The sequence below is a fragment of the Calypte anna genome, chromosome 12, assembly GCF_003957555.1.
Source record: "Calypte anna isolate BGI_N300 chromosome 12, bCalAnn1_v1.p, whole genome shotgun sequence".
Taxonomy (NCBI): Eukaryota; Metazoa; Chordata; class Aves; order Apodiformes; family Trochilidae; genus Calypte; species Calypte anna.
In genome coordinates, this window is record NC_044258.1 from 12,755,483 (window position 1) to 12,782,854 (window position 27,372).

Below are 27,372 nucleotides of genomic sequence, written 5' to 3' on the forward strand. Positions count from 1 at the left end.
AATGCTGGTGCAAGAAAGGTGCTAAACCACTTTTCCATGGTTTTAAGTCCATTTTTAATTGAGTATCAAAATACAAAAAAGAAATATTAAGTAATAGTTTTTGTATGTATAGTATTTACCCTGAATATTTTGCTTTTTTAGGCTAACATTTGTTTCCAGAGATGCTGAAGTCATCTACTTGGATTAGTGGTAAGTTAAATGCAAATATGGGTTTGTATGTCCCAGTACTTATTTTAATAAAATATGCAGAGGGAAGAAGAAAGTCTGGGAGACTTTAGCATGACATTTTATGTTGACTACAGAGTTCAACAACTTCTGTAACCTGTAGTCAGTAAATCATTTGGTTAACAATCTACAAGTGAGAGATTTGGACCAAACCAAATCTTGTTATCTCTCCACCACAAACTATACTGGAATTTATTTTAAACTCAGTATTTCCATGTCAATTGTAATGAACAATTTCAAGAATCTTCTTAGCAAAATATGCAAATAACATTTAATCACAACATTGCAGAGAACAAAATAAATGCAAGAATGATCACCAAATCACCTAATTAGTTCTTCTACACAGTCAGAATCACACTAAAGCCTCTAATTGCAGTCTAACATTTTAATGAAGGTTTCCACATTGCATAAATAAGATTGGCAAATTATAAACAATGCTCATTTTATTTTTTCCCTTGCTGACGAATAATTTACCTTTGTAAAGGTATTTCACACCTGCTACAGAAGAAGACATGCTGATTTGAGCCTACAATAAATCTAAAAGATATTATAAATAGCAGTGACTAATTCTAAGCTCCCCTCATGAAATTTAAGTGTTTATGGCAGAACTAATGCAGTGCTATCCCAAGATCACCTCGGGATATGGTTACACAGGTCTCAAGAACAATTAATGGGTGATAAGAGACTATGGGCCTTAATGCTAAATTTAATAGAGATGTAAAAAATAATTCTTATTTCTTTCCCTTCAATCATGCAAGCATAGAATTTTCTCTTTTTATTCATTCAGTGCTCTGGTACTCTGCTTAATCCTGCAAATTTTTATCAATGTTCAAAAGCAATTCTGTTTGATTTCCATAATCCCCACAACACTGACATTATTTTTATGTGAACTGCTTCTGTGCCCTTTGAAATTTACAACAGATTGTCCCCTACACCATGCATTACTGAGATGTAAAATAGCATAAAATGAGTACCATACCACTGATTATCTCCCATGTGCTTTTGCCTGCATTGTTTGGAGATAATCTATGACTGTTCTTTTCTGCTGATGGTCCTTGTGGTGAGATGAGCTGAAAATCTGCTCCTTCACTCTCAGAGGTTTTCTGAGTTTGAATCGCAGGGTCTGAAATACAACCCAGAAGCTTATTAAATGCCTGTGAACACTCATATCGTGTGTTTTTCTTACTTGAAGCATGAAAAAAGAACATAGCATTGTCCTGGGATCCAAACAACTTCAAAACATCATGGGAATCCTGTAGGGCAGCAAGAGTGTGACAGCCACAAGAAAATAAAAATCTAACACTAGGTATGGATGGGCAAAACACAGAAGTTATAAAAACAGGCTTGAAAAAGTCTGCAAAATAAAGAGGCACTGCAATACCCCAGTTTTATACACAGCATGAGGGAAAGCAGAGTATGTCTATAACCTGTGGCTACTGCCAGGTGGTGGTGATCTCTGGCTCAAACCCTGCAGACAGAACAAGCATTTTTTCATTGACAGAGGAGAGTAAGGGACTTTTTAGTAAAAATGTCTTCAGTAACTAACAAGGTAGACAAAGGATTAGAAAAGCAGAGAGTTAAATCTTAAATTCTGAAGTCAGAATCATGCAAAATTTTAGCATTTTGTGAACTCTCCACATATTCTTTGCTTTATGCTCTTACCATTTTGACACATGTCTTCAGTTGCTTGGCAAGTATTTCTTTTGCCTCCTTGATCTAAAGAATCATCGCATGGCGAGAGTGACAGCTCCAGTCTCTCAGTGTCTGGTACAGATATAATTCCCTTTCCTGAACTTTGAAGTTGGCATGATCTACTACTTCTGCTACTCCAAGTCTTTTTTACCTTGAAAGGCAACATTTTAATGAAAGAAAAAAAGATTCCAAAATACTCAAAGGTAAACACACATTTTTATTTTTATTTTTTCCCCCAAAGAAATGTTCTCACATTTTGTTTTTTTTTAAATTATCTTTACAGGAAACTATGATAGGTACAGCTCTGGGTAGAACCTTCAATCTTTGCAGTTCACTAAAAAGCATGGTTTTTTTTTTTTTTGTCTCTGAGTGAAAGGAGAACATGACAAAGCAAAGGGAGAAAAATAGTAAAATTCACTATCTGGATCAGATTCCTAAAACCTGCTGACTGTTTGCTGGCAGAGTGATACCAGCAGTTTCCCTGGCACTGTGATTGACAGCATCAGTTGAGCTACTCTATGGCTGATGATGATCCACTGAGAGAGTACTGAAAAGCAGAGTTTCTGCTCTACACCATAGCTGTCACCATAAGGAGAAACATTCACCTACACACACACAAATTTCAGCAGTCATTCAGAAAAATAACAGTGATAAGAAATCAGAGTAATTTCAGTAGAACGAGACCTCTGCAAGCCTAATTTTGAAATTAGATTAGCCTGTTCTGTCAAGTTTTGTTGTCTTTGGAAGGTCTGAATTTCCAGTCTCTCTATGACCCAGTTCCAGTTCTGAACCACTTTATAGTTAAACCCACTCTGAGCTTCCCTGCAGCTTGGCCCTGCTGCCTCTTGGCCTTTCACTGAGCACCTCTTTGAAGAATCTGGGCCTGTCTTCTTTATAACCCTGCATTATGTGGAAAAAGTAACTAGATCCTCCTTTAGCCTTCTCTTCTGCAGGCTGAACAAACCCATGCCCTCTGCTGTAGCCACCCGTGCATTTTCCTTGTTCTCCAGTTACAGGATCTCTCACCCTGGGGGTCCATGGCCAAACACAATACTCCAGACCCAGCCCTACATCGGTTCTGTAAAAACCCTTTAGAGGAACCATATCAATCTCTTCCTTTGTAGAACTGGCAGCAGTGCTGTTGTAATTTAAGCCTTACCTCTCCAGATGCCTTTGTACTGACTCTTCTGTTTGAAGAGGGAGGTGGCCCAAGGATCTTTGATCCGAATGCAATATGTGATACATCCTGAGTTCTACTGCTGCGTGTAGTGCCATGAGGTCTATCATCCAAGCTACCTAAGGCAAGAAAAATAAGGATTTAAAAACCCCAATATGTGCAAAGAATAAATATTCATACTTTTTCCAAATGAATGGAAATAAAAGAATTATGAATATTAAACATACAGAAAAATCATGTTCCTTTATATCCCAATCCCTAGAAATACGTAGGAATAGCAAATTTGATGAAAGTGTGTCAGCATACAAGCAAGAAACTCTTGGTCTATTATATAAATGTATTTCTAATCGCCTTGCTTTAAAGATTTATTTACAGAGATACAATTTATAAACAAAAAAAAATGGTTTGCATGACTTCTTTAAAAGTTCAGTGAAAATCTAATTTCTGGCAAGATGAAAAACCATTTCTAGTTAATAAATAACAGAATAAATAAATAATAATGCAAGAAAACTGAGGCAAAACACTGTCAAGGTATCACTCACAGCTCAGAGGATAACTATTTACATGTGCCTTGTGTTTTTAAAATTACTGACCCTACTCTAGCACCAAAGCTGAAATGTGATAACATCCTTGAATGCTTTTAAGGTGTTCTGCCTCTTTCCTTGTTTATTTTTCACTGTTTAAAATGTAGATATATTTTAAATTCTTTTCAAACAGAGAAAATGCCAACCAGTTTGCAAAACAAACAAATAAAAAAAGTAAACATGGAACAAAGGTGAATGTTATGAAAAAAAAATTAAAGATAAAGACAGAAAATCAGTTACATATCAGTGTTAGCACCAGGGCTGCAGACCTGCATGCAATATCTATATTCCTCTTTTTTAATTTGCCAAGATTGTAAGTGAAATCTCCTTTCAAGAGCTGACAAAAATGTTTATCTTCACATTAATTTGTAGTTAAAATTTACAATGACAGAAGATTTACTTCTTGCTACAACTTGTGTAAAAATTAACTCCCTTTAGAGATCCAACACCTTCATAAAACAATAAAGCAGAAACAAAACTTTTTTACTAATCTCCTAAGCATATTTCACAGAATTATTTAATCTTAATTACATATCATCTTTGTTTCTATCAAGGAGATGAAAAAAGAATCATGCATAAGCCATGAAATATCAAAACTAACTGTACTAAGAGGCACAGAAGTAGTAACTTTCCCATTACCTCCTTCCCTTCTTTTTGATGTGACATTTGGTTGCTCCTAGCAGCTGCCATTTCACAAGATTAGATGACCTGTCTTGGTTTAACATCAATTTCTTTAATTTGCTGACTACCTTGGGATGTTGTTAGCTCCAATTATAAAAGCTGATTTGCATGAAAATCTCTTTTTATGAACACATTAATTGACTGTAATTAATTACCTACATCTACACATAACAGCATCTTGATGGCATAATAAAATAATACATGTCATGAAAAGTGGATGATATTAACAATAATTTTGGCTTTTGACTATCAAACAAACAAAAAGTTTCGTGGGTAAAAAGAACATTTTCCAATTAAAATGTACTTAAGCATACCAAAGTTTCCATTTTCAGGAAAGCCAGCATCTGAAATTTGGAAAGCATGTCTGGAAGAAATACACATTATTTTTATAAATTGTTATTGAAAATAAAGATTAAACCTTAAACTGCAGACATTTAGTTTTCATGCACGTCAGGGATGAGACCACTAATTTTTTAACTTTATGTACCTAAGGGCTGCACACCTTTGTAGTCCCAGTAGGAAGTCCACAGTAAAACCTGAATCCTTATTTAATTGAACATATTTCTGTTTAGATATGTCATTCACTCTCGTGTACTCATTTGAGTTTTACAGCCCCTTGTATTTTGACAATCCAGACAAGAAGTATTGATTTTTTGATACAGTTACTGAGAAACTGAATTCCAGAGGTTCCTCTGCTATTTCAAAAGCTAACTGATAATCAAGCTTCACAACAGGACTTTGGCTTGACTACTCGTAGGGCAATAAAACTCTAAAACATTATTTGTTCTTTAATATCACAAAAATGGTACTTTCATGTAAAAACCCCCTGAATGTAATTTAAATAAGTGAATGTATGAAGAGCCTTACTCTAAGAAAAAATTTTAAACTCCTTCTGTTAATTTCAGCTGCTGTCAGACAAAGACTTGTCATTATTAATGACTTATATCAAAGGAGAAAAGGTTAACAACTTGGGAAAGCATCACCACTGTAGCTTACCGTGGACAATAAAATCTTTGAGTTGTTTCTTCCATATTCCAGTAAAAGCAGAAGAAAAGAAGTTTTAGAAGTATTTTCTTAAACCTTTCGTATTACCAAGGCTGTTCTCAAAGAAGTATTTCTTCCAAAGTTTGTTTTCCTTTTCTGTATAGTCTTGTATTTTATAGTATTAAGCTACACCAGTAGTTACCATTCTAATTTATCTTATCTCTTTGGTCAGTATTTTGCACACGAGCATTTTAACATAAATGGTGGAAAGGATTATTCTCTGAATTAAAACACTAAAGATGAGAATCCTCAAGACATAAAGTACTCAAAACAGTGGAATAAAAGTTTATCTTTTTTACCTACAGCACCACTTTTAACATTGTCTACACTTGATGAAAATGTATTGGAAATGGATTTCTTATCTAATATGCTTGTTCAGACCCACTTCTAAGCTCCTTCAGACATTACTTTCTTCTCAAAATATGTTCTACTGCCCCATTTTAGAATGATGAATCAATGATTCATAAGAAATACTACAGAATAAGGGGAAAATGAAAAACTTTAGTGAGACACTTCAGTTATTACATGGGCCAAATAAAAGGCTTAGTCTTGTATCTCATACAGGGCCATTAATAACATGACAAAAGAGTAAAGAGGGTGTCAGAGAGATTTTACCTGTGTATTTTTCTGAGCTCTGGCAGTAAGAAGTTAACATACTTCTCAAGTTCAAGCTGAAAATCAACTATCAATTCAACATTTTGAAATGGGTGAAATTATCAGTTCTCAATGCAGAACATTAATCAGAAGATAAAAGTTATTCTCATTTTAAAATCTATGATACGTTTTTTTTTTTTTTTTTTTTGAGAAGAGCTTGTACATTGCAGGATATTTACTGTTGCAAAGGGATCTACAGAATAGTATTTTTTAAAAGAAGAGTTTTGTGAGTTATGTGCAACTGGATTTACATAAAATCCATTATTTGTATACATAGTTTAGATCAAAATCATAATATTTTAATACAACAGAATACCTGTTTCTTTCACTCTTCCTGGGTATCTCCTGCTTTTAATTTCTGGCTTCTGAACTTTTGTCAGGTTCAGCAGTTGTGTAACTTGTGGCACATCTGTATGGAGCTGGCAGGTTTGAGGAATAACAGCTGTGGGCTCATATGGCATAAATGGAACAACATGCATATCTAGAATCAAAAAGCATGGACTTTACTTCACCCAGATGACAGAATGGAATTAAATTTAACATAATATTTGTTAATTACATATATTTTAGTTCATATGGCTATAAAAATTTACTAAATTACTGTATTTTGAAAAATTTGCTGCAATTGTTCATCTTTGAGACAATAAGCATGTAAATTTAAAAATTATATTGTGTAATTTTATAAATAGAATTTGAACACATTTAAACTAAGAAATATGAACCAATGGCTGGAAAAGCAGCAACTAAAAAAAGCAACTTCTTTGATTTGGTAAATGAACAAGCAAGAGATGTAATTTTCATTACATTTCAGTTTTTATTCTAATATTTATATACTTATTCAGACAAAAAGAACTTCTGAAAGTGGTCTTGATATTACTGTGATTAAATACAGTGTGACAAATAGAGAATCCCCATACATGCAAGTAAAGAGTTTGACAAGGTTTAACTCCAATCTTTGGACAGCACTACACTTTCATGATAAACTTGATAAGCTAAAGCTGTGAAAGTATCTGTTCTTGACACACCAAGCACAGGTACAATGTGATCTGATTGTGTCTGCTTTCTCTTTGATGACCAATATAGACTGAGTTTGTGAAAGTTATTTTCTATGAAGAAAGGTATCCAGAATCAGAACCATTCCTGAAGTTATGATGCAAATTAATTCCACATTTTATGACTTGAATGTGGTAAGTTAGTGAGTATTAGCCTCTTTTCCAAGGATAAGAAGAGGAAACCATAGCCTCAAAGCCAAACACAAATAATAGATCAAGTATTGTGATGATTTAGAGACTGGATGTGGCACTCAGTGCCATAGTCTACCGCAATGGTGGTTCAAGGGCTGGACTAGATGATCTCTGAGGTTCCTTCCAACCCAGCCAATTCTATGATTCTATGATTCTATGATCCTAAGAGAAAAATTCAAGTGTCCCATGCTATATTTCAATAGTGAACATATTTATTTGAGATAAGTGCAAGCAATCATTTCTTCACTAAGATGGTACATTATTTACTACTATAAGGCAATACTTTGTGGTAAAAGCCTTGTATGTAACCTTGGAAGTACTAAAGAAACCAGAAACTAGGTACATATCAAGCTTGTAAGCCTCAATATCACCAGGTAGAGAAAATTAATTATTCCCTCTCTTTTTTCCTCAATGCTCTTGTACAGAAATAACTTCTTAGCAGATGGGTTCTCTCCTTTCCACCTGCTATCATTTTTAAAATGCAAAACATACTGTATGGGAGCTACTAAGAAAGAAAAACTCACACTGCACCTTGGAATCACTACTTCCACAACTGAGGAGCTTTAACTTGACCCTCATTATAAGTTGCAATGTCATTGCATTCAGTGCAGCTCAACTAACTGGTCCAAACAGCTGAGAGGAAAAAAGCTTTAAGAAACCAGGATTGTCAACTGAAAGTTAATTAATTGTAACAAAAAACTAGTACTGTTTTTCTTTAACTAGGTGTGAAGTATAGAGATATTTTAATACAGCCAAACCTTGAGTTGTAATGTAATTTTAAGACTTGCCTAGATAAGGAAATTCATAAGCACACAGAAAATACTAATGCCCACCAGCTGTGTAATAGTCATAGAATTGATTATCCAGTAATTAAAAGTGCAGTATTTTACCATGCATAAAGTTTATTAAAGCTGTCTATTCATTATGCTAACTACATTTTGGAATCTTGGAACTCATTTAGACCATTTACCCACATTTCAAAAACTGTTTAGAATGAAAGAGAGAAAAAAATACAGTGATGGAATCAAATTAAAGTCAGTGAGGCCTCTAAGTGCTTCTTCTGTAAAGACTTTACCAGATGTAGTAATTTGTTTAATTAATATTTTTTTTCCAACCTAACCAGCAACCAAAAATGAGTAATCACATGATTAAATGTTCTCCCTTCTTATTTTAGGATTTCCAAATTGAAGATGCATTTTGATAAACTTACTCCTTCAGCAACCATGGCCCTTTTTTCAGGTGTGTTTTTTAAAAACTGCAAAATGAGAATTAGAATGAAACTGCAGCTGAACTGTACCTGGGCTTCCTCTACAATAAGAAAGTATTGGCTGTGCTTTTTCAATTTTTACTGCACATACTGGTGAATAATAAGGTTCTCTCCCTTGGAAAATAATGATTCCAGATTGTGATGCCAGTTTGGAGACTTTTACCAATATCCTGCTTTATTACAAATAATCTCACATTTTTCAGCTCACCACAAATACTACTTTCCCAGTGAACAATGACACACTAGGATAAATGGACTAATGATTACAGAATTGTTTATGATAGTTTCATAGCTCGGTTTCATATGACAGAGTTTTATTATAGTTTTGTATTATTTAAAGATCTTTCATCAGCTGCTAATGTTTGAAATTAAGAAAACAAAAAAGCAAATACTGCTAAATATTTATCTTCCATTTCAAATACTCTCTTCTTAACCAAAACCTGATTTATGATATCCTTATTAAAACAAGCCCTCTACTTGACAAATCTTGCCAGAATTTCTTCAATCAAATGCTTCCAAGGAAGTCAATATTTAAAACACAGGAGCACACATATATTTAATTACTTGTCTAAAGTCCAACATTAGCAGATTTAATATGCTGTACTATCACTCTAATTTTCATGAAATTATGTAATCATTCTAATTGTTAATCTGATGACTAAGAAGCTTTTGATTTTATAATATGTACAGTTATGTAGTAATTATAACACACCATCTTCCTCAGCTGTATCTTGAGGTTTGGATTTTAAAGTGAAGATCTTTCTCAGTTTACAGTTAGCTGAAACTGTAATTCCATCCAAAGACTGGAAGACAGCTCCTCTGAATATTTCACTGGTGAATGCTACCAAGTCAATACACATATTGCACCACTAGAAAAGAGAAACAATATTCTTTAATAAAATCAGAACACGAACCATTGCAATGAGTATGAGTATATAGTTCTCTATGAACTCTCTAGTGTGGCCTCTGTATAGCATTAGATTCTCACAGGCTGTGATTCACAATGCATAAACCAAAATATTTATACAACCAAATCAGTACACAGGACCTAGTGACTGTTAGGCCAAGTGAGCCCCATTATCCAGCATACCCACAATATCTTTTGCAGCTATTCCTAAGAAACTTACTTGCAAGCTAGTATTTCTATTTAAAGTTTTCATGGGGAAGGGGAGTGAGACAGAAATTGTTATTGAATATCACTTCATAAATTAAAGTTACTGCAGCTTAAGTGCTCCAAATACAGAAACATGCAGCTACAGACATGGATCTTACATGTGGAACATATTATAATTCTATTACCCTCCCAGAAAAAAAATGAAGTTTCAAATAAAACACATAATACCACAAGCAGAAGAACTAACAGAATATGTTTTCTTGTGGCTTCATGCTTTCCAATTAGCATCTCTGATGTTTAAAAGCACTTAAGTTAATAGTTCTAGGGTTCTAACAAAGCTTCTCCTCATCGACTCTGGTATCTGTTGAGAAATGAGCTGATGCTAACACATCTTCCATAATTGAGAAATAAGCAGAAATGGCCTTGAAAAGAAATTTAATCATTTCCATGGAATTTGCAGAATTGCAATATATTTTATGTAATTACTCACATGTAAAATTCAGTTGACCAAAGGGCTGAAGTTTCAGTAAGAAGAGTAAAGAATGCTAAGGCATCATATGTACCTGATTTCTTTATAAACTCAAAGTAAAACTACTAGTTTCTAAATGTCAAATAGTAAATATTTTTTAAGAAAATGTAGGTGCATAAATTACTACTTAGGATCTGAGTCTGAAATTTTGAAAGAAAAGAAATACTGGATTGAAGACACTAAGCAATGGAATGGAAATTTCAGTATGTAACTATAACTGATGCTTCTGTTGCCAAGACTGAAAAATAGCATCATTTGTAAGAACACAATACAGGAAGCTAGCACATGAAAATGTAAACTGTGTTCTACTGATGGAACAAACATCACATTTCATCCTTATTCACAGCCAATTATACTAATAATTGTGATCACCTAGTGTATAGAATAAGCTATAATCTAATAATTAATAAGCTAAACTATCAGAGCCATGTAAAAGATCTATCTAGTCACTGAAAGCAGCACACTCCCACCTTTAGTTAAAAGCAGCAAGAAAAAGCAGATAAGTATTTAAAAGACACATACACTAAGAAACAGACATACTCTTTCAGATTGGTCATGTGTTAAGCTTTTAAAAACATTCTGGCATTATAACTGATCAGAACACTTAGATAGCTGATTAATGTTTTATTATCTAAATTAAAATGTGTAACTGAAGCTCATATTCCAATTGAATTTAACTTATTGTACAATAATGCATACTTTAATCTTGAAACACTTGTGCCAGCATAACACCATCACCAAATAACTGAAATCATACTGAAGAAAAAGAGCTTAATTTCAGTGGATCTTGAATTAGAGGCAACTTCATGGATGTGGTCATGGAATGGTATGTTTTGGAACAGACCTTAAACATCACCTAGTTCACACCCCACTGCCATAGGCAGGGCCACCTTCCACTAGACCAGGTTGCTCCAAGCTGCATCCCACTGGCTTTCTAGGCTGCACATACAACCTTGCTGGCTCATGTTGAGTTTTTTATCAGCCAATACTCCCAGTTTCCTTCTCCTCAAGGATGCTCTCAATCAAGGTTTGTAATTTGACAGCTATTACCATATATTGTGGCTAGGCATGGAAGAGTGTAACTTGGAGAAGCTGATGACTATTTTATTCTCATCAGTTTGACATATACATTGTTATATATATATATATATATATATGTATATATATCAGCATCTGGAAGAACCTGAAGTATATTAAAGTAGCTATCAGCTACAGTCTACCTGTAGCTCTAGTGAATGAGATAAAGGTCACTACAGGAGTGAACATGAACATCAGTACTATAAAAAAGACATATCAGGGACACGATTTACGAAGGCTGAAGAGACAGCAGAAGTGAGAGATAAACACTTCACAAACAGCATTAATCTTGGATACAGGAATGAACTCCTGATGTTAGAAGAATGGCAGGGGAGTAGTAGTTATGAAGCAGTTCTGATGCCAAAAAGTAGAGGGAACAGACACACTTTTCTTGAACTGGCAGGAACTTAATTCTATACCATGCAATTACTTCAACAGTCCTGTGAAATTACATAAAACATTTCTGATAAAAAAGCCCACTCAACTACAGTTTGAGGAATATTCCCCAGGTACCTACTATTTTGCGCTTGATCATAAAGAGAGGGATTTTTGCATGCAGAGGAGTTACTGACAGCTCCTTGTAGACTGTTGATAAATACAGTCTTCTTTTAATATTTCCTAAATCAGTTATCCTATAAAAGTAAAAAGCAGGAGAGAATAGAACAGATCCTTGTCAATTCAATAATCCAGTATCTTTGGGCAATCACAAAAAAAATTATTCATATGCAGAACCTTGAGGTTAGTGATAGCATATATGGAATTTAAGAATTACTTCTTTTACAAGATGAGTAATGAGATTTCTTGCTCAAATTCAAACTTAGTGGCTATATTCCTGCATATATAAACTCACTTTACATGCTAATTTTATTTCAACAGTCTCCGCTCTTCGCTGTATTTCCATAGCTCTTCAGACTATGAAAGAATTCAATTTGTATGAACTGAGAACCCAGTAGTCTTTAATAATCACACTTGTTTCTGCCCCTTAAGCCTCTGTTATCTTGGGACACAATGTCACTTGCTAACTACAAAAACATTATTTGCTTTCTTTTCCTAAAAATGCCTCTGTCATTTTATATAGACTCTTTGCTGGCCTAAAGCTAGACAGAAGATACTGTCTGCCTGGTGTATTTCCTAAGCACATATCTTCAAATGTGAATTATAATATAAGTTTATTGCTTCCTATTCAGGTCACCTCACAATGACACCAAGGACACTGAATTTGAACATTTCTAATAGATTCAAGACCACAGCCATGATAACAAAGATTAGACTTCCTTTAAAGTGATAAAGAGGTTCATTTTTATGTTCTGTTCTCTTCAAGTCTTGTAAACAGTTGTACTGGTTTTGACTGGGATACAGTTAAATTTCTTCAGAGCAGCTTGTATAGGGCTATGTCTTAATTTTGTGATGAGAACTGCCTTTATCTCAACACATAACTAATCCTCTGCCACAGATAAAGGCTTAGTTGCATCCACCACATTGCTGCTTTGATGAAAAACCTGAAAAACCTGGAAGCTGTTTTCAGAGACTCTCCACTGTTCTAAATCTTCATGTTCAGAGTGCTGAGAAACTGAGGCACCAAAAACTTTAAAGAATTAAAGTTGCTTGATTGTCCCTAGATCTCTTGGTTATGCTGAGCAATTGTGCTGGGGATGCAGGTAGATACAGTAACTGGTGAGTGCTGAAAACAAATAAAAATTTCTGCTGAATAAATAAATATTTCTGCTGAAATTCCAACTGTGCCACTCACAGTGGAGAATGTTGCTTTAAAGGATGCTGCAACAAAGCAGTAGAAGTCTTAAGTCATGCACCTTCAAGCAACTGGCAATAAAACCTTAAGTTTTATCTTTCTCCCTCCTGAGAAATATTAGGTACCTTAGCAATAAAAACTCCATGAATAAATATATAGCTCAGTTACATTCTGAAGTGCAATACAAAACACATCCATTTAGATAAAAATGCAGATGTTTCTATCAGGCTTTGCTGTGTAAGTCTAAAATAAGGTATGTTTTTGTGATGGTATCTATGCTGTAAAGAAGCAGCAAACCTTAGATACATAGTTGTAATTGTACTTCAAGAAGTTTAAAATTTATTTAAGTAAATAGACTTGAAACAATAAAAATATTTACATCCTACAGGTAAAAGTTGGTGAAACATCTGAAGAACAGGCAAAATTGGAGAACCAAAATGGTCTTAAAATTCTGTAAAATAATTTTTCCCTGGAAAAAGATAAGTATGTGAAACTGGGTCTTATGATCAGAACTCTAACTTGAAAAATCACTTAAATGCTGGTGTGGAAGTTCAATTTTTTTTCCTCTCTCTCTTTTTTTTTTTTTTTTTTTCCTATTATCAAAACCCACGACCTATGTTACACCTACAAAGGCAAGGAACATCTGCAGCAGAGAACTTGATTTTCAAAGACATTAAAAATCTATATAGAAGTTAATGTATTTTTATTATGTCTGTGCTTGAGTATTTATATCTAAGGGTCATACATCTGATAGAAAAGAAATGAGACCATGTTGAGAAAAATGAGGTAGTCAACAGGAAAATAAACCTCGTTTATAATAATATTCCTGTGATCAGCAGGTGCATAACTCTCCCAGCTATGGTCATTAACTGCATTCATTCCACACTTAACATCTACATTTGCAAACCATTTGAAAGTAAAATTACCTTTCAATTCAATTTTCAATTTTAAATCTTCAACTTTGATTGACTATTCTCCTCACAATGGTAACTAGAGTAAGACTGCAAGTAAATGGTAGCAACTACCCAAGAGTACAGATAAACTCATCTTCTCAAATTACCTGCTCCCTTTGTTTCTCTAGGTATAATACTTTATAAATGTTTGTAACAGCTTAAAATGAACTTAGAAAAAAATGATGCTGGACTGTTGAAGGGATGCTTCATTTATCAGCCTCACTTGTTCTTACAATCAAAGTGATTTTCTCCTTATAAATGACTTACACTGGAAGTTTACCAAATATGAAACCATGTATTAATTGATGTTGCTAAGCAAACAGTATCTCATAAAATTTATTATTCATGGAAACCGCTGTGAATCCTGGTCAAAATCCAGATAGAAACCTCTGCTAAAGCTGATCCATTAGTACACTGGCATATTAGCACTTAGCAACTATAGTGCCATTTATTTTCTCCATAAAAAAGTATGTGCTTCAGAAATACTTGATCATATCATCACCACCTCCATTTTAAAGATAGAATTTCCCAGTGACATAATTTTAATGTAGGACTGAGCATTTTGGTCATAATTTCTATAATAATTGCATCAATCCTTTTTTACATCTGGAAGCAGGATACCTCATTCATTTGGTATCTTTTTTTTAGGTATCGGTTTCCTAAGTTATCACCCATGCTGTGCTGGTACTCTGGTGAAAGTGATGGGAAGAGTTATTTTAAAATGTTTACTTTAAAATGTAAGAGTTAATTCCACATGAAAGTTATAGAATTTAACATAACCTCCATAATTTGTGTATTTCAGTTTTCATTCTTGTTTCACAAAAAAAATCATGAAGCAATCCTTAGGCTACTAAACATCAGAATTACAAGTAATCTCTCCAGCTCAATCTGTTCAAAGTTTACCTTTACTCTCTATCTAAAATCTTCAGATACAGTCAGAATTAGCAATTATATGTTACCTCTAATTTCAAAACATTGTTCTAAGTTTTGCAAGACTAACCATGATACATATTTTTATTGTTCTGTATCTGAAAAAATTCTGTGTCTTTAGATTAACATGAATAATTTATATCTCTGTCAGCAAAGCTAAAATGATGACTAATTATGTTAGCATGTAATTCACAAAATCAAGCTATTATGGTGTCTATGAATAAATTAGCTGTGCATGTAAAATCTAGTATATTTCAGTTATTAAAAATCTGAAAGAAATATATTTACAGAAGCAACTGTTTGAAAAGTAAATATGGTCCAATGGTCCAATAATCTATATTCTACTCTGCTGTTTACAAGCTTTGCAATAACATTTCTTATCAACAAGTACAATTAATTTAGGAATGTGGAAATTTTTGACAGCAAACTTCCTAAACCTTATCAGGTATGCTCCAGAGGATTTTCCTCCTCTCCCCCAGTTATTAGAATGTACCTTTTTGACCTGAACCAAAGGACCCTGGAATAGTTATTTATAAATCTCTCATGAATTTTCAGGACACCCCCCTGATCTAGTATTTTCATATGTTTGATAAATTTATGTCCTATTTCTTCTGATTTTTCACCATCTTCATTCATGATTTTTAGAGCTTGTTCTGTCTTCAGAGGAATGTCACTATTCAAAACTATTCAAGAAATAATGATCTCATTAGCTTAATTACTTCTTATTGACTTGATAAGTCACTGTGCTTTAATGCAAAATCTGCCACCACAATTAATGGCTGCAATCAGGCATTCATTTTGCATTAAGTATTGAAGGAAATTTTATGCATCTTACAGTAACTCAGTGGAGAAGTCTTGTCCCAGTGGTACAAAAATCTGAAGTGTCAGGAATTGCTGGACCAGTCCCACTAGAAACAGAGAAAAAGATTAAATACCTGTGCTATGTGTGTGTAGATGCACAGTTTGCCATCAAGCATTTCAATTTTGTACCATACCAGCTATGCTCCTGCAACACTATTTCCCAAGATTCACACAACATATCAACACAACAAAAACCTGAAGAAATCCAATTCAAACTGCAATAAAAGTGCTGTTTTAAAAGTCCCATCTGTGGCTTTGTGGTTTGGTTTTGTTTGGTTGGTTGTTTTTTTGCAAGTTTACATGGTGTTCCAGGAGCATATAGTCACCAAATACCCCCCAGGAATAACACTTTTCCATCAAGATTATCTTATAGTCACATAAAACTTGTTCTCACATTTGTGACAATGTACATCTTAAAAGACTTAAAAAAACTCAGGTAAAAATGCAATCCAGATTACACCAACAATGCCCAATGGAGGCTTCTGATTTTTTTAGAATCACAAGGATCTGTAGTGAAATGAGGCAACCAGGTGCCACTAATTACCAGGCAGTGGGCATGAGCTTGTGTTAAGCCCACCTGTGCCTGATTAGGGTGGGCCCCAACTGCGCATGAGCAGGATTAGGGTGCCAATAAAAGGTGAGGCTTGAAGCACAGGCTCAGCTCAGTCCTGAGCAAGCCAGCAGAGAGGCTGGTTGAATCCAGAGCAGTAGCACTGAGCCAGGCTGACCAATCCTGAGGGCAACAGACTCGGAGCACTCTTTGTGCACTTCTGCTGGAACATCTGTTGGACCTCAGAGCACCGTGCCCTAAGAGAGGTTTGTCTTGGAATAAGGATCTTAAATGAGGAAACAAGTAAGAGATCTTTCAGGATCTGGGTAACTCCCTATCAAGGGAAAACAGATAATACAAAGCTCTCTGACTGAATGGTGTGTTTGTTTTAGCTACTCCACCAAGGAGACCGCATGCTCTTCATTGACTTAAGACTCAGCAGCAATACTCTCCCCTTTTCCTAAAATGTCAGTTCAGAACTTCCTCCTTTTGTGGATCAAATTACACTTTAAAATTTAATGTTATATTTATAATGTCTTTTATTTTGGAAGAGTATTTAAAGATTATGGTACAACTGGGAGATCATATACTTGACACAAATTAAATACTTGTGGAAGATACACTTCAAGAGAGGAAGAGAAGGAGACATAACAGATGGCAGTTTGACTGGAGTATTGCAACATCACCTAAAGTACATTTAAAACCTAACTATTCTTAGCAGTGATAATCCACAACACTGTTTCTCAGTCCCCATTTTAGCCTGTAACAGTTTATTATAACATTGGCAAAACAAGTTGCATTTCTAAGACTGGTAGATTAGACTAATGTTTATTATGCTGAAGATAATTGTAAATTTCCCTTATAAAAATCAGATGAATCTTCAAGGCCTTAGTCCATGACCAGGCTACACATTTTCTTATTTTTTGTGTCTGTTTAGAAAAACTAATCTGTAATTACATACTCTGCAGGAGAAGTATGCTAAAAGATTCCTGTTTCATTTGACTAAAATCACGTTTCAGTATTTCTTCAAAAGCAAGTAGTCAGTTCTAAAACAGCTCCATTCATTGCTACCAGCCTTATAAGTTATAATACCCTGCAGTGGCATTTAAGGTGTAAAGTATGATGATTGCTCTATTGCTCCAGAAACAGACTGCTTGGACTCTGGCTTATTCTGGTGCAAGTAATTGATAACCTGGGGGAACACTCCATACTGCTGATCACATCAACTCAGCTGAAATTTCGGTATAACATCCTTTCACTGCTAGTGTTTATTTGATACATAAGAGCAAAATTACTTCAACAAGTGAAATGAGAAAGGGGACAGGAAACTATTCTACACTCTGTGCTGCCAACAGAATCACTGATTCAAGTGGTGAATGAAGCCATAGGGTATTTGCCAGACATCAGTCTGCAGCAGGATCAGGTACAGAACTGAACTTTGCAGCATTAGGACTTGTACAAACATAGATCTTCCTTACAGCACTTTCTTTAATGTGACATTTCAGCACCTTTTCCTTATTTGTATTCGCTAATGCTGAATAACAACCAAAGAATGTAAGGTTTGCATTTAATAATCAGAACAGCATAACAGACATATAATTCTTTGATACTTACAAGTTTGTCTAGTTTTCTTTGGTAGCTGCATTTTGTTGATTTGACTGCTTCCTTCAAGAACAAACACAAAGCCTTTTACTTCTTTATCATACTCCTATAAAAAGGAACAATAAACAAACATAAGATTCCTGATAGAATTATGCTCACAACCAATCATTCTGCTAACATGCACAGCTACCTTTGTTTATATATCACAAGTGGGAGATGGTACTGTAAGTATGATAGTAATTCAAATATGATGGTAATGATATAATTCATAGAAATGTGTCCTTGCATGTTTAATGGACAAATAATGCTATGAAACAGAACTCAAGATCCGATGAGCCCGACTCAATTCATTAGTTATCAGAATACCAAAATTACTTTCTAAATATATTTAAACTATAAATTTACACTGTGACCAACCTAATCTGCAAGAAGGCATAAAGAACTAATTTAAATAGTCATTTAGTCTGTCATAATGACAGAACTGTAAGTGACAACTCCACTGTCAGGTCAAAGCCCTCATTACCTTCTAATTCTAAGCTTCATCCATATTTTTTCCATTTTATACTCTAGTTTTTTAAGTTTCTCAGAAAACTTACTTTCCTTATAGCTGATGGATTACCAAGAATCTTCCACTTTGCTCCTGGGTTCTTGCCTTGAGCACTGAATATTTCCACAAATGGGCCACCCTGTGACAAAATGATTTAAGGACACATCATCCAACCAGATGCTTGACATGGAACAATCAATGGTCAAGATGAGTCCATAGGAACAATCTCTTCCCACATTAGTCAGCAGAATATTAGTAAAAGATTCTAGACTACGACAGTAGAGCAATCCATACAGTCAATAATTGGGTTTACTTGAGGATCAGAACATAAAAATGAAGGAATACCATGGAATATTTTATTTTAATTATGTCATTCACTAAAAAGCAAAACTACTGTAAACATTCTAGGAGATTAGTAATTAATGTAGTATGCAAGTATGTCAAAGAAATTTCCCAGTAACTTTTCTACTAGTTGCCAAATTCCAGCCTGACTTGACCAAACAGCCTGGGAAAATCACTAAAATTTGCTGTTTTTTCTTGGCTGACTTATGTGACCTCATGTATCAGTATTGTCATAAAAGGTAAGTGCAGTACTCATGCTGCAGCCCTTCATAAGGAATCAGAGAATTAATGCTGGAAAAATATTATGAATGTCCCTGCCAGGTGAAAACAAAGAGCATGTGCCCTATTAGGCAAAGTATCTAACCACAGGCTCTTGAGGAGGTTGGCTTTATGTCCTCTGGTTATGGAATTATTTGCTTCAATATTTTTCCCATTTGATGTTACATTTTTTGTTACATCTGCTGTACTCAGCCTATAGTTGGTTCAACATTTTTTTTAGCAGCATGCCTGACTTGATCATTCTAACTCTGCTGCTTGCTTCTCAGTCCTAGCTGCCTGCACTCTGCAGTTCTCTATGCTTAGCTGCCAAAGCAATTGTACACATCAGAATAAGCAAGATGGGTACAGAGTCTTGCCAGCAAAATAAATGCTCTTCCAGTTATACTTTCAGACAACATCAATGCTGCCCTGTACATGAATTGGGTATTTTCCATGGCACACCCACACCTGGCAGCTTCCAGCCAAATGGTTAACCTCAGTGACTGGACTTCCTAAGTTCTAAAGAAATTCAAAATGGGGTTCCATGATCTGTGGTCACAAAATACTTCTTAAATTTAAATCTTAACAGATTAAAATTAAAAAAAGGGCATAGTATCAATTTGAAAGTTCTCTCACACATCAAAGGACTGCAGGATCTTGGAAAGTTCAAAGAGATTCTTAACTTCCTAGTTGTATGTGCAAATCTTAACACAAGTGGCTTTTTCTTCCCTATTTAAAAATATATTTTGTTAATATTGCAGCCCTTCAATAGGATCTGATTTGAGGTTAACTTAACTGAACGGGACACCGAAAACTACCAGACATGACATGACTAAATGCTGAATTTCTATGAGAAACTGACAGAAGTTACTCAGTGCCACGGAGGGGAAATTTTTCAAGAAACTCCACAAGCAACTGGAGGGGAGTATGGGGCATGTTCTGGGGGGAACAATCCTGCAAAGCCATCAGCACAAGGGTAAAGGCAGATTGTAAGCCATTGGAAACATGTTGGTGTCCACTCTAAACCTGACAGTATCAGCAGCTATGCACCATCTCATAATATTTCTATAAAATTACTGAAAATTAAACATTCCCAAAATATTTCTGTATCTAGACTTTTTGTTCCTCAGAATAAACCATTTTAATTGAGTTCTCTGAAGGGAAAGACCAAACAAAACAACAACTATTTCTTTTTTACCTGATACTGATTCTTGAACATTCTCCAACTTTCAGAGGCAAAAAATAATTTCAGGATCTCAATCACTAAATACACTTAGAGACCACACTGTAAAAAAAGTAAAATAAGAAAAATAATGTATTTGACATGAAAAATCCTATAATGAAACACCAACTAGATTTTAAAAGCTACGAATAATATTATGTAACACTTTTCATGAGTATAGAATGAATAACAACTGCATTACAGTGCTACCATAAAGGAATTAAGATTTAAAAAAAACTAATATTGATGTTGTCTTGGAAAATGTTCTCTTCATGCATCAAGTACTCAGGGCTGCGTTTCCTTGTGTTGCAAGTAAAACTAGCAATTCTGTGTCAGCTCTTATTTTGACAAGGCTTTCTCATACTTTAAAAAGCTTGAAAATCATCTTTAATACACATTGTTTTTTCAGTCTTTCTTATTGAGTGCCTAGTGTAATGCATTAGATTCCATTAAAGGGAGATTAACATCTAATACAGAAAAAGAGACACATATGGAACAGCTGCAATAGAAAAAACTCCATCTAGAAATATCTGGCAGAGACTTCTGAAACAAATTATCTTCTTTCACATTCAGCACTATAAGACTCAAAGAAGGCACTTTAGTTTTTTGAAGGCTATCTGCAGCTGGAGAATCAGAAGAGTAGAAAGTGAAGGGAGTAAATGACACTGGAAGCCTCCAACATCTTCCTCTGACTACTCTGAGAGGATGGAATTTCACCTGAAGTCAACAGCAAGAGAAGGGGCCCTGAAGATGAAGGCAGCTGTCAATCTCCAGAGACAGAACCTGAAGAATTAACCCACAGCTTCACTGTGCAAACTGAAAGTGCTTGTCAACTCACAGAAAAATCCTTTCACAAGACTTTGCATTGTATTTTTGTGATATATCTTTGCTTATGCTCATTGCTTAAGCTCAGGCACAGCCTACTTAAAGAATTCTTTTTAATTACTGGATTTTTTTTGAGCCTGAAACCATTTTCCTTACAGATAAAAACAATATGCTAGCAGGGAAGATATAAGCACAGGTTCTTCCAAAAAAAAGTTCAGCTTGCACAACCAGAAACCTACAAAAAGATTAAGAATTTTTTTACAAAAAAGAAATGTGACTGAACGAACTAAAAGTTCCATGACAATATGCATGAGTTCATAAAGAATGTACACCTCTGATGGATTGGAGTAGCATTCTATTTTGGAAAATATATAATCATTCATTTAGGAAAATGTGATGAAACTTGTTTTTTTATTCATAATTATTTTTACTTACAAATTATTTTTAAGTCTTAAAGTTGTCTAAATAAAGTAAAAATGGAGAAAAAAAGATATTAGAAATTCATCCCATGCTGGTGCCAGAAATATAAGTTAATTTGAAACTTTTTCACTATAAGGAAAATGAAATTTTAAAACCACAGCATTTGTAACAGGCTATCAAAACCAGCCTAAATATTTTACTCATATGGAGAACATATTCAAACTCAGGAAACTGATGACCCTTGTAACTATCAAAATTGTAACAGGAGAGTTCCTCCTAACTTGAGGGAAAGGTAAACAAGAGCCACGGTATGTAAATATTTGTGTTAGAAAAGTTCATTCATATTACAAAACTGATAACTGTAAATATATCAGCAAAATGTTTGGTTTTCATGTAGGCAAAAACTACTGCAAGTGACACTGCAATACATTTATTGCTCATATGCTGCCTAACTGTAACTTTTCCAATTTCCATTAAGTTACAAGTGTAGTCTAGATATTTTTCTATTAAGATTGGTAGCTACTAAAACCATTAAGTGAATGAAACATTTGTCATGTAACACCTGAAACACTGAAAGGTGCTTTCATTATGCATCTAGTATCTGTCTCTTGTTACAGTAATCTTCACTTAAAAACAAGAGAAAACGGTCCAGGAAATTGCTAATTGCAGTATTTTCCCTCTTTTTATCTTTTCTCCTTCCTAGCCTCTCCAGAAATTCTACAAATTGAGAGTGCTTAAAATCCAGATGGCCTACTTTAGAAATATCATCACCATCTTGAAATGCAAGTCCTTGATTTCTTGCATATACGTCAGGTAAACAGATATCTCACGAGATCTTTATAGAATGCCATAAAGCAGCAGTTGTTTTATTTTTTGGCAACGGATCAGACTTGTTTTTTATTGCTCTGAATCAGGTATTACAATGTGCCTGTCCAACAGGAAATACAGGCTTAAAGCAGCAGTCAGTGACAAACTATCAAGAGTGTAGTTTATGAAGTTAAGCAACAATGACAGATATTAACCTTTGGAATAACAAATTCCTATGAGGATTTACCTTGTGAGGTCTTGATTTGTGGACTAGCTTTAACATTAATTTCACAGTGTTTCCTACACCAGAAAAAAGCAGCAGCAGCCCAAAGACCCTTCCATTCAGACAAATCACTTATCTCCATCCTAAGGGACCTTCTCTTGTGTACTTTTCCTTCAAAGTGTAATGTTTGACATTCCAGTATTTCAATAATATTTGTGTCTATGTAGCCCCACATTACAAACAATCGGTCCCTACTAAATTACAAACGGTGTTTCAGAAAGAGTACATGCAAACACACCTTCAAGGCTTCTTTAAGTTGCTTAATTCTAAGTGCTGTTCCAACCCCAAGAGAGACAGGGAGGAATGGACTCACACAGTCCTAAGAACCTCAGCAGTTATGGTTGGTCGATTGACTTGAAAGGGACCATTTGTGTCCATTTTTCTGATCAACATCCTAGTGTTGAAAAAGCTGTGTTCAAGATTTTCTGCTCTGAAGTGTGAAGCAAAATAAAGTGAAATTGTGCCTACTGCTATCCTGCACTGAAAGATGACCCAAATACACTATTTTTGGCAGGGAACATAGGCTTAGACCTAAGACTACTAATACCTATAACTCACCATCACCGGCCCAAAGCCAGTGCTGATCTATGGTATGTTGGGACACACCAGAGAAAACAGTTCATCACTGATGAAGGGTTTTAGTATCTTCCAGACAAATGAATTCTACACATTGAATATTTAAAGCTGGGTTTGTAACACTGCTATATATTTTCTCAAAATACAAGTTAGCATAATAAATGGGGAGAAGGACCATCACTAAACCATGCCGAGACTACTGGCATTCCTATGTAAAAAGCAACACAGCCCTTTACACACAACTTGCAGAATTCAGAAAAAAAAAAAATCAAAATAATGCTTTTCACTTTTATGAAAAATTCGATCATAAAGCGTTTTTGACCCAAGAATGAGGAGTCCCCGCACACCCGTTTCCCAGCGCCACAACAGCCTCAACACCGCCCCCCCCAGCACCGGGCAGGCTCCCCCGCCCCTCTAACCCCCCCGGGGCGGGTCTCCGGCTCTGCCACGGACTCACAGCTTTCCACACAGAACGGGAGCCATTCAGCCTCCCGCCGGGTCTCACCTGGGCGAAGGTGGCTGAGACCGCACCTACAAAGGGGGCGGACCCAGATCCCCCCGTGAGAGGCAGGAAAGGAACCGTTTAAAATGGCGGTGAGCGGGGCGTGGCTCGGTGCATCAGTCCTTGCGGTTCAGTCAGCCGCTACCTGCCCGTCGCCGCACCCTCGGCTGTCAGCTTGGGTTCTGCTGTCGGCAGCCCTTCAGCCTTTCAGAGGATGAAGTGCTGCTGCTCTCCTGGCAGTGGCTGGGGCTGCCCGCGGGCCACTAAGTGAATAAAACCTGTCCAAAGTTGTCCCGGAACTGTGTACCAGCCCCCTCACACAGCGTCCCTCAGGGCAGAGGGTGGCCATGTGAGACGGTGCTGTCACCCGGCTCCTGTAGAGGTGTTTCAGACACAAATGTTACCGAGAACTCAGCTCCTGAAGCACATTTGCTCATCAAGTCTTCATCATGTGAAGTGTTTGTTTTTTTTGTTTTTTTCTTTTCAGAAAGCTGTGGGAAGCTGGAAGCCAGAGCAGCCGCATCAAAGAGAGGAAATGCGTAGGATGGCCCCATTAGCTTAACATCCCTGTCAAGAAGAAGCAAGCACCTAATGACTTCAAAAACATCTGGAAAGAAGGCACCAGGGAACCAGTTTGATCCTGATTTTTATTATAAGGTATTAGTCAAAAAAGATCTTTCCTTGAAGTGACAGCTGTTTAGATGGCAGCATTTCTTCATGGAAATTTTGTAGCCTTTTCAGTAGAAAATAATTGAATACTGACTACCTTTTTCTTCCTCAAAGTGTGTCTTAATGTTTGTGCAAAAAACTGTTACTAAGATCCCTGTAACCCATCATGCTGAAATTCATGAAGGAAAAGCACCAAGCCATTGATGGGTCCTGCCATGTCTCACCACCATCACCCTGTTTACTGTCCTTGCTTCTGCTCGACAAAGATACTGTCCTGGTTTTGCTAAGGAAGGGAATGAGTTAAATCATTTATAAGATTTATTTACCTTTCTCATTTTACATTGGGATTTTCAAAGAAATCACGTCAAGAGTAGTTCTATCATCCACTGGATTACACTGATTAGAGTTCTTGGGTACTGGAGATAAGAAAAACAATAATACTAAAACTGAACTACAGGTTATTAAATAAAAACGGTTAATAGAACAAGGACAAAAGAGAAATGATGATAGCAAAAGAAAGGTTAAAAAGCTATTGGGGAGTTCTGTAGCCAACAGAAGCTACACCTGATTGTATCTAAAAAGCCCTGATCTTTTGTGCTAAGAGTTATGTTAAGGCCTGAGAAGGTAAGAAATTCCAGTTAAAAACAGGTATTCAGACTGAAAATCCTGAAGTTATAAAGGGATGTGAAGAATCCAGCTCTGACTGTAACACATGGAAGCAGCTACCTGCCAGCTCAGGCAAAACTGGGCTGCACAAGTGCCTTTTGCCAGCTGCTGGAGGAAACTGGTTTTAGACATAGAATTTTAGACAATTTAGGGGAATTTTTTTCTATCTGTTTCCTCCAGTTTTACAGAAGAAACCCAAACATTGTTGTAGACACTATGACTCAAAATTTGCAGATAATGTAAAAGTAGCAAGGAACCTTAGTTAGTGTTGTCATGCTGGGAAATGAGTTGATTGAATTGAGAAGTGTATTCCATATGCACCAGATACTGGATATGTGATATTAAACCCAGCCATTTTTAAAGGACCCCCACTGATGTAGCTCAGGTTTATAATCATATGAATAGTAATGTAATTTCCTTTGTCCATTCCTGACTTCAGCTTACTGTGACCATTGCTTACACTTGGAGCATCCTGCCAGTGGATATATAGCAAGACACTTCCCTCCCCTCTCGTGTAAGCTCCATTTCAGCTCTAACAATCATTTGCCAGTCTATTCTGCATTGAATTCTTCTGAATTTGCTTTTTTAGACTGACAGTTGATTTATTTTTGAAGTATCTTCTCTTTCTAGTTCATACTGTATTTCATAAAATGCCATGTTATGTTTTGAGAACTACATAAATTATAAATATTAGTTAAGCTAAGAAAGAAGACATCCAAGTATCCCAGGAAATTTTCTGTATATCCTTCTTGCTGTTCATGACTTAGAGGGAAGGAGGACGTGGAGTGCCTTTCTGCCTGCTTGGCCTTCACTTGGTAACAGCTGCCATGGAGCTGAGGCATATTTGCCCCAGTGTCAGGCTGGTTTTCTTTTCTTTTGAGCATTCTCCCTCAGCCAATGACCTTCCCATGAGTGTGTTTGCCAAGATTACATCATGCAGGGTAATTTAACTGTGTGGTCACCATTTTACCCACTACCATTTGTGGATGTCTGAAAATTTTTCAGCAGAATGTTTTCCTCCTTCAGCTGTGTACATGATCTCTGAATTTTGTCTCATTTATTTTTTTTTTTGTACCTTGGTCTTCTGATACAAATACTGTTCAAACAAATTAAATAGTGAATTCATTAGTTATTTTGGCTGTCTATTTGATCTTCTACAGCAGTAATTTCTCTGAGAGATGTGTATCATTTATCTATCAGCTTAAGGCTTAGCAGGATGTATTGCTAAGGTGAAAGCACACCAGGCTTTTGTGTGCACTACTGATTTGAACTTTCACAATATTTTAGCAGAACTCTGTTAATATAGATTGTATGCTTTCATTACTAGGTGTTGTGAAGAAAGCCAAATAAATGGTAACTGTAAAGACAAATAGGCTTTAGGGAATTGCTGCAATGGGAAGTTTTTCATTCTCTTCAGCTTCTGTTGTGTTACCCCTGGCTTGTATAGAAGTTTGGGATACAGACCAGAAGAATTTTAGGGAGGATTTTAGGGATCTTATCATCTCATGGGACTGCATCACAGTAGAAGAATTTGAGATGCCAATTACTGTATGCAGGAATACTACATTTCATTATCATCTCTTTCATCCATCTCTCCTAATTCTTCCCAAGAAGATACAGACCAAAGAACCAACTGTAGCTAGGAGAAATTGAGCTGGCATAGTTTAGGAGATAATTGTTCACAGGAGTTCTGCACACCAAGGACATCTTGATGATGTGAAACTGTTTATTGGTTCAATTCTTCATTAATCATGGTTTTACCTTGTCCCTTCTCTGACTGAACTTTTTGTTCTTTTCAGAGATTATTGCTGAAGATGTAATTTTCTGACCTCTACAGAAAATGCTGCACCTTGATACAATTTAAATCTCAAGACAGAGAAGACAGGGAGATTCTCTGCCCCTGGGTAGCTTCTGAGGTAGGTTACCAGGGTCCAAGTGGTGATGGAATTTGGTTTAGTTTGGCAGTGAAAAACATTGGCACTAATGCCACATTTGCCACTAATAGAGGTTGTGAAATATGTTGGATGAAAAATATAGCACCTGGAATTTTCACAATCTTTTAAAAACTTGTCTTTTTGGCAGCTGCTCAGCACTGATTTGATGGACTACATTGAGGATAAATCCATTGGGACATCTTTGATAAGATAATTCATTTTCTATATAGCAAAATGCAATTGGACTCCTCTATCTGGACTGCAGTGGGGTATGTGATCTGGCATCTCTTAGAGAAATTAAAGATAATGCTCATTGGAAAGAAAGCCACAACGTGAGTAAAAAATGATGTAAAGGTCTGAGAACTACAGGAGACACTGGGAAGTTTC

General features: G+C 35.7%; 1 protein-coding gene across 1 annotated transcript in view; it reads right to left on the reverse strand.

Moving 5' to 3' along the window:
* C12H3orf67 (chromosome 12 C3orf67 homolog) overlaps window positions 1-23,716 on the reverse strand; it is a 49,735-nt gene extending 26,019 nt beyond the window's left edge. The window contains exons 1-11 of the mRNA XM_030458523.1: window positions 23,672-23,716; window positions 20,280-20,366; window positions 18,531-18,620; window positions 17,947-18,040; window positions 15,757-15,829; window positions 11,806-11,920; window positions 9,281-9,437; window positions 6,374-6,538; window positions 3,077-3,213; window positions 1,888-2,068; window positions 1,205-1,348 (exon numbers count right to left, since the gene is read on the reverse strand). Of these exons, the coding sequence (XP_030314383.1) occupies window positions 1,205-1,348; window positions 1,888-2,068; window positions 3,077-3,213; window positions 6,374-6,538; window positions 9,281-9,437; window positions 11,806-11,920; window positions 15,757-15,829; window positions 17,947-18,040; window positions 18,531-18,620; window positions 20,280-20,300 (1,177 nt within the window). The 5' untranslated portion in view covers window positions 20,301-20,366; window positions 23,672-23,716. The remainder of the gene's footprint in view (window positions 1-1,204; window positions 1,349-1,887; window positions 2,069-3,076; window positions 3,214-6,373; window positions 6,539-9,280; window positions 9,438-11,805; window positions 11,921-15,756; window positions 15,830-17,946; window positions 18,041-18,530; window positions 18,621-20,279; window positions 20,367-23,671) is intronic.
* Between the last annotated feature and the right edge of the window lie 3,656 nt (window positions 23,717-27,372).